This window comes from Magallana gigas, chromosome 7 (genome assembly GCF_963853765.1).
Source record: "Magallana gigas chromosome 7, xbMagGiga1.1, whole genome shotgun sequence".
Classification (NCBI taxonomy): Eukaryota; Metazoa; Mollusca; class Bivalvia; order Ostreida; family Ostreidae; genus Magallana; species Magallana gigas.
Window position 1 is genome coordinate 44,197,844 of NC_088859.1, and position 8,235 is coordinate 44,206,078.

Consider the following 8,235-nt stretch of genomic DNA (forward strand, 5'->3'; position numbering starts at 1 on the left):
ACAAACCGACTATATTTATTTACTCAATTTTATTAAACCTATAAACACAACTACATTAACTCTTTAAATATACTAGTTACCCGTATGTCCTTTCTCGTTAATTACTCGTGTTTTCACCTTTACACGGTCTCATTTTATCAAATATTGACGTAACCTTAAAAAAAATTAAAAAGGAATGTTATTAATTAATGATAAATAGATTGATCCACACCAGTACTGATTTTATACATCAGATTTATTCATTTTTCATTTCTTCATTAGATTCATGTTTATTTTTTTTTAAAATCTTCTTTCGTATGTGTGTATATGAAATTTGGCACAATAGGAACACCATTTTAAAGAATAACATGTTCACAAAATCTATCTGACAGTCAAACCACGGATTCCTGGACTACATCCGATGCACCAATGGAATCATCGTGCCAGACCAGAATTGTGTCATTTTTGTCCTCTATGACGTCATTAACGCCAAGAGTTCGAGACAACTGTAAACCATTTAGTTCAGAAGCAACTTCCATTTGGTTAACATATAAAGGATTGCGAGAGAGTGAATGTTCTATATCGAATACATGCGGGTTTCGGCTTTTCTTTTTATGGTTATACTGTCTTCGTTCATGCACAGAACTGCTTCTTCTGAATACTTCAGTTCTATGCTGTCCAGTTTCCATACTGTGAACACTGAACGTAGTATCGGGACTTCCTCCTCCCTCCAAGAAACCAGGAAGTACCGTATCATAACTTGGCTCCCATTCATCTAAGCGACTTAACCACACGCGTACACTGTCAGTAGTCTCCAAACGCTCCTTAGGCAAGCTATGAAGATTCACAAAAGTCATAGGGTTTGATGGTGGCCATGTCATGGCGCCATCAGAGTCACATGACATAGAAGACCAATCGGTTGTATCTACGTAATAACTGCTGTAACTGAGGTATTCCGAGTAAGATGATTCGGTGGAATCGCCTATGGTGTATTCTGCAACAGAGTTGCTCAAAATATGTTTAGGTTTGGGAGAACCAAACCCTTTGCTGCCTATTAAATCGTTGCATTCGTGTGGAAATAAAGGTATATCGAGTTTCTTTCCCATCGAGTATTTCTTCACTTCGGGTGATTTTGAAACAATGTTTGTATTTTTTGTATCACTGGGTTTAAGCGGGGGTTGTTTGTGTTTTGTCTGTGGTGTTTTTACTTCTGCTGGTATAAACGATAATCGGGGGCGTTCGTTGTATTGTTCTAGGGCACTGTCTACACTCCTGATCGGTTTGGTGCTTCGACTACTCACATTGAGGGTGTTCGTGTTTCTGCTGTTGCTTGAGTTCAGATCACCGTTGCTCTCTCCAACTACAAGGCTTCCATTCCCTGAACCCTTACTGGACTGGCTCTTCTTCGATAGTGGTTTCTGCTTTCGCATGGATTCAGAAATCGGTGTGAAAATGGACTCAATCTTAATCTCAGATGCTGTATTACTTGATAGATGGTTTATTTCACCCGGTTTATTTTTCTTCGGCTTTTTCTTTGTGTCACCAATTTTAAGATTTGTTTGATCAAAATCAAAAGCGTCGTCCGTCGAGAAATTGTCATCCTCATTTTCCTCGATATAACCGCAGCTGCACGATTTTAGGATGACTCCGAAAACATAGGTACACAATAAAAACACAATGCCCAATAATTTGAAAACGTAGCTCTGACTGGATAGTAATACCCAAGTCGCAGCCATGACAATATTTTCCACAAGAATCACGCTGTAATACATAACTTCTGTACATCGTATCACTTTGAATTTGTTCACGATTGCATCGAAAATGGACAGGATAGAAAGGCCCAAAATTCTCGTTGTTTCTAATGCTGAGCATTGGTTATTGCACTTTGCTTTGATTGAGAGTATCAGAATGAGTGTAATGAAATGAAGACCTATTGGAATACTGATCCAAAACGTTAAAACAGACGACATTACTATGATAGCACCACAGCGTGAACTTAACATGAGAATTGTTCCCATCACGAGAGAAAAGATCCCACACGGTTTTTTAACACGGCGGTCTCCATCAAGGAACTCGTCAGATTCGAAAAGTAAGTTTCCGAGGTTGAACATAGTGAACACAAAACCGGAAGAGATGACGGAAACACAGATAGTGGCTATTGATATGGCTGAGAAGTCGTTCGTGGTCAGAACAATGAATCCTTTTAACAAAATGTACGGTAACGTCTGAATCAGAACCTGTATGGTTCTCAACAGAACAAATTCTCCCCAATCATGTTCGTCGTACAGCATGAACAGTTTGAGGTACCTCCAAAGAAGTCCTATCTGGCCACAGTGAAGGAGGCCACAGATGAACCTTCCACATGATTTCCCGGAGAAGTCCATGGTTCGAAACACCAACACAGCAGAAATGATATTCGTAACGACGAATCCCAACACAATGAGACTGGTCACGACTGCGGTTCTCCACAGATCTTCGCTCGTCGCAGCATCGTTCATTTGGAGCGATGTTTCCACGATGTATGTCGCCATACTCAGCAGAGAAATTACGATTCCCATTGTTTCTCACTGGAGACAGCATGTTACAGCGCCATGACTGTAACTCGACAATTCTTCAAAAATATTAAAAATTCATTGACTCCCGTAAATCCTCCAGGAGTAGCCTGATACTTCTTCGGGGTGAACAGTATAGTATTTCTCAATTATCTTTTCTTCTATTGTTGTCTTCGACTTTCATTTTAAAACACATATCCAGTAAAATGAAATCAGATAACATCGCCATTATCAATTAGCATTGGAGGTCGGCACTTTCTTTGCAGTCATACATGATAAATACGTAGATTACGACTACAAACAGGTGTAGTGTCTTTAAATCCTTTGTCTACAAAGCGGAGCCATTTAGAACTTTGATCCCGGGGTGCATTGCTGGGTCAGCGGCCAGTTGCTGTAAGAATTAATCATTTCTTCCGTTCCTGTGGGAGACCTACCTCGGTATCCTGTGAATGAAGAGAAGTCATAAAATGTACTCTTAATACCATCTAACGTATCTGAACAATGTAAATTTAAAGTATAACACCATGAAATTTAATGCAAGAGTAAGCCTCCAATTCGTCCATAGTGTGCAGAGGGGTATTGAATCGAATCAGATAAAACATCTTTTCCGTTCTCGTGAAGCGTTAAATCAAAACGAGGACCGAAATTCGGGATCTATTTCCAGCGCTTTAAATACATTTCCGAGATGTCCACACAACGGAGTTCATATTTATGCCGGGGTATTTAGTCCTAAGTATAATTTCTTTTTTGAACACAGAAGTCTCCGCATGCAAGATATCCGTCAACTGAAACATAATCGTACACGTTTTGCCATTTCTTTTTAAACTGAGTGATGTATGGACAAGATATACATATTTAAATTCTTCCATCGGATCCACGAACTCTATAATTACACATGGTAATTCAGGAAAAATCGGATATCTTTTGGCGAGTTTTTGTAAGCCGTAAGCCGAGATTTATGCCTGTGCTGAAAGCCAATTATCGCATAATCACTTGGTACCCGACTAATATATTCCGCACACGTTACATTACAGAGGTTGCCTTTCTCTCTCTCTCAGTGTCGCCTTTGTGAGTCTAAGGAACTGTATGGGTAATTGCAACATTTACATTCAGAATGTGAATGGGATCAGGAGGAGACAGTTAATTATGAAAATATATTCCATTCAAAGATTACCTGATGTGACTTAATCGTGTAAAGTGTGTTTAATGCGACCCTATATGCTTTAAAAAAAAAGATATGGTATTTGGAAGTCGCTATAAAACCTAATTATTATCGTCTTTGACTACAAAAGTAACCGATATCATCTTGTACATTCAGGGGATTACAAATTATTCTGTGGACGAATTAATATGACGATCCCTCAATTAAACTATTTTAATGTGTTTGATCAGTAAGTAAAAAAGCAAGAATCAACATCCTTTGATAATAGGTTTTAAATGTACACAGTGCCAGAGAGTGAGAGGTACATAAAAATAGGTAATAAATAGTTCGAATTAAAACACTGTCACGTGACGTCTTTATGAGCATCAAATTTGAATAACGTATGCAGACAGAGCGATACGATCTTAACACCGAATTTGATAACTGGATGGAATTTGAGTAAGAGGATTCTTGTTGCAGGTCCTCGATATTGAGGTTTTCCTTTCATTTAATAATACAGGGCGTTGGTACAAGGGCCGGGCAGATTGAACCTCTCTCCCACGCCGGAACTCGGAGTACTTTAACACCGTCAATGTGTGGAGTCTCTTTGTTGCATACATTCTTACATCCTTTCATTAACTAATATCTTAAAACCCGTAAATCAAATCAATGGCATAAAACAATGTGTTCCAGTTTGTGGCTGGGTATAATTACCAGGTTTATAACAAATGAGGAAATCTTGACCTTTAAAATTAAAATCACTAGCTTGAAATACGTCATATTTTAAAGAAACAAAAATCATATTTTACCATTATGCAGCAAACATCATCATTAAATTTCCATATCAATCATCTTGTCGGTCGTAAGCGGGTGCAATGAAATGGTTAATGTCTTTGAACCACGAGACCTAAACAACATTACCTATATGAATAAAGATTTATGAACCTCGATATTAATGCCCGTAATTGCTTTCTTACTTCCCCACTTGTTGACCGAGGATTTAGATCTTCACACTGGGTGCTCTTGTAGGGTTTAATAAGTGAAAAAATGTCGACGAGAGCTCGGAATAATAATAATAACCCTGGTCCGATCGTGCTAATCTTTGGACTCTTATAGAGAGAGCGCAGGCGACGGTTTGGTTCGATGAGGTGGGGGTATAAGAAGATTATTTACCAACACAGTTAGTGATTGACTGTCAAAACGTAATCACTCCACACTATGACAATACCTGTCAAATCACTGCTATATCCGGGCTTCTGTCTCCTAATAAGGAGTATTCAGTCTTGTTCTGTCACCTGTGAATGATTCAGTTTCCTAATTCCGGATTAACTGTGTACTCCATTGAAAACATACACAGCTAGAGGATTACAGACTTAATTAATTTGTCGAGCATTCACCGTATAAGGATATGTAGTATTTGATTTTTTATAAATCACATCTTTAATATCTGAATCACGTTGCTTAAAAGGTAATCGATTTAATAAATCCAAATTAAAATCTTTCATTGATTAGAAGTATAAAATAACTTACATGAGCTTGGCGATGTCATTGCTGGACTATTGCCATTCAATCTCGATGAACTACCCATAAACATCAGAGCTCGTGTAGTGTTGCTTCGTTGCGAAAAATACCTGAAAACCATCAAAGAGTTTTTAAGGGATATATTTTTCACACACTTCACAATATTTTGTCCTTTGAATACGGAAGAATCACACATAGGGGTGTTGTTTAAATGTGCTATTCAAACAGTGTTACTTTTTCATCCACAAGAATAAGCTGGTGAAGCAAGCATATCTGTAGCCAAAATCGATGACACTTGAGATTTAAGACTCTTTGTTCGATATTTTTTTTAAATAACATGTTTGAATTAATGGAACAATAGTCAAAATGTGTTTCTTTTTATCTATTTTCCCACATTGCCAATACAGAAAATTCCTTATGTTTCACAGACGCATATGTTGCAATTTTCATTCTGTGACACTTTCAGAATCAGAATCACGTGATCTAACACATAGAGGCCCCGCCAATACGTTCTTTCATCTTTTTTGTAAAAGAAAAGATAACAAACAGCGATAATATTCTGTAATAGATTTTTTAAACCCAAACCTGAGAGGACGCGCTCAACACAGACTAATTTTGAACAAACAAATCGCCATGAGGCGCCATTGGCGGTCATTTACGAACCATTTCATGGAGTCCCCCGATTCCTTGTCACATTAGACTTGTAAAATATAAAACAAATAGCACGCTCGTCTGTCTCATCTGAATTCAGATTTTAATTCCACGTCGTAAGTCAGAGATAGAGTTTAAATTCCACGTTAGATCTAAACAATCAAATCAATAGGTTATCAATCTCCATGTTATATATTTCCACTGTAAAAATAAGATCCTTTAAAAGAGACGGGTGACTGTTTTTTTTTTTGTCGATAATAAAGTGCGATAACGGCGAGACAATGAGGACTTATCTACCCAGCTCTATCTTTCCTCTCTGCGGGCTACAGTCTATAGTGGGCCCCCAAAGACCGATGGAACTACTCGATGACCTCTTGGAATAGTTGGAAGTTTCTTGAGTATTTCAATTATTTTTGTTTATCTGTTTGGACACTCCTGGGCTCTTCATTATCCTCTGGTAACTGGGCATAATCTTATACGTGAATGACAAAACGGGATGAAAAATGAAGACTGAACCTTACTGCTCTATTGGACACGGGGCTGTGAAGGGAAGTTATTGTGTTTCAACCCTTTTGTTGATTCGGTGTAAGTTTTCCTAGTGGCTGTGTTCGGCCAAACAAAGCGATGTCAGACCTATCAAATCAAATACAATTTAGGAGAATAAATAAAAATTCTTGTTAAATTTTGTCCTCTTTGTGTTAAAACTCACGACAATGCCGCGATGTTAATTCATTTAAGACTTTCACTGAGAGCCCCCTCTGACTTTCATTCACAACTTACTAGTGTTACAAAGTCTTATTAGATTTTTTTTTAAAGGCTAAATAAATCTTTGAATACAGTTGACACAGTGTTGTAACCCTACCGAGTGTCTTTTCTTTATTCGGAGTGTTTAAATATTGAATTATTTGGAAGATCACGCCCTATCACAAAGAAGGAATTTGCATAAGACATCAAACTCTGTCGGTTTTTCACCCAACCTCTAAACATTCCGAACCTTTTAGCCGTTCTACCTCTCGATGATTAGAAGGTATAAAAATATAAAAAAGCTATTTTCAATAAACATTTGCCTGAGGGTACCTCATGATGGTTTTGCATCCGCTCCTTTTCACTTTTATATTCTTTTTATGTGTATCCATTTAATTTGATTTTAACTATTAGCAAAAGATGGGAGAATTAAGCTTGAAACTAACTCAAGTCTGTAATAATCTAACATTCCGCCACATTCCACAACTATATGCAATTTCTTAGTTCTTTGAAGCCTTACACAATATGGATTAATTGGGTTTTAGCTAATGCACATCTGTGCTAACACAGGTTTAAACAGAAAGTCGGTCTTACCTTTACATGTTCGCCTGGCTTCACCTCGGGTCGTCTGCCGAAAATGTGACAGAAGAGGAAAGACTTCTGACGTAGCAGAAATCACAGAACTTTGTCGTTTGTATGAAAAGTGACGCTATTAACAATGCATCAAAGATTTGTATGGGTCGTCCATATTGACACGCCGATTACAAATATCAACAAGATGAAACTATTGATTTTAATAATGGGTTCTGTATTACATACATGTATATCGTGTTAAATTTTGCAAACACGAGCTATTGAACGTTAACTTATAGTTTATTTTTGAACAAATCTGACTCATAAAAGAAGTTGCACGGTCTGTATTCTTCGAGAACCCAAAGACCCTGCTTTAAAAGATTAATATTGACCTATAGGATCAAACGAAATCCTTTAAACTACTCGGTCGGGGAACAGCTGAAATAGAATGTAGCTGTTGTAAGGAGAAATCGGTTAGTTTTGTTGTTTTGTCGCATTACTAACGGATAAATCAGAACTGGGGCCCCCAGTCAAAATCTGGGCATTTTCTTGTGTACATTATTTTATGACTGGGATCCGTCAGAAACATTCCGGTATACCCCTAGCCCTGGGAATCAGATTTGATCCCACTGTCTGCCACGGTGGTATTTTGATGTGATAGAATCAATGATTAATTACTGCGATATCTTGACAAACAAATTTCTACAGTACAGCACACAAAGGTCTATTTAATTAGTTAAATCGGTTTGTCATGCAAATGATGTTGCATACATGTAGATGTGGTCTACTTACATGTATATTTAAAGTAAATGAAATCCATAAAACATCTCAATTATTAAACGGAAGATAAACAAAGAATATTAATTACAGAAACAACATATGATAAGGAAGGGACGTGAAACAACTGTCGGTTGTTTGGCGTTTTTTAAATTTCAAGTCTTGTCGCAGCTTATTGAAAATCGAGGTCAGACATGCGACATTTGAATTCCAAATTAAAAGAGAAAAAGAAAGGAGTAATTACATGTAAGCCATGTCTCTGTGTCTGGTTCAGTATAATTAGTTTTGTAGCAAGCC

General features: G+C 37.4%; 1 protein-coding gene across 11 annotated transcripts; it reads right to left on the reverse strand.

Annotated features, from left to right (window-relative positions):
- Positions 1-217: 217 nt before the first annotated feature.
- On the reverse strand, positions 218-7,374 carry LOC105327583 (uncharacterized). Of its 11 annotated transcripts, none has more exons than XM_066066222.1 (4): positions 7,183-7,374; positions 5,203-5,303; positions 4,482-4,593; positions 218-2,974 (listed from the first exon to the last, which is right to left on the reverse strand). In XM_066066222.1, the coding sequence occupies exon 4, from the start codon at positions 2,535-2,537 to the stop codon at positions 372-374; it is 2,166 nt and encodes a 721-aa protein (XP_065922294.1). In that variant the 5' UTR covers positions 2,538-2,974; positions 4,482-4,593; positions 5,203-5,303; positions 7,183-7,374; the 3' UTR covers positions 218-371. The 11 variants fall into 11 exon arrangements, with proteins under 11 accessions (XP_065922294.1, XP_065922295.1, XP_065922292.1 ...); XM_066066223.1 differs by lacking the exon at positions 4,482-4,593 and adding an exon at positions 4,901-4,967; XM_066066220.1 differs by lacking the exon at positions 4,482-4,593 and adding an exon at positions 6,366-6,477.
- Between the last annotated feature and the right edge of the window lie 861 nt (positions 7,375-8,235).

Excerpts from the sequence above, each read along its gene's own strand:
- LOC105327583 (XM_011428151.4), bottom strand. The coding sequence starts at position 2,537 with ATGGGAATCGTAATTTCTCTGCTGAGTATGGCGACATACATCGTGGAA.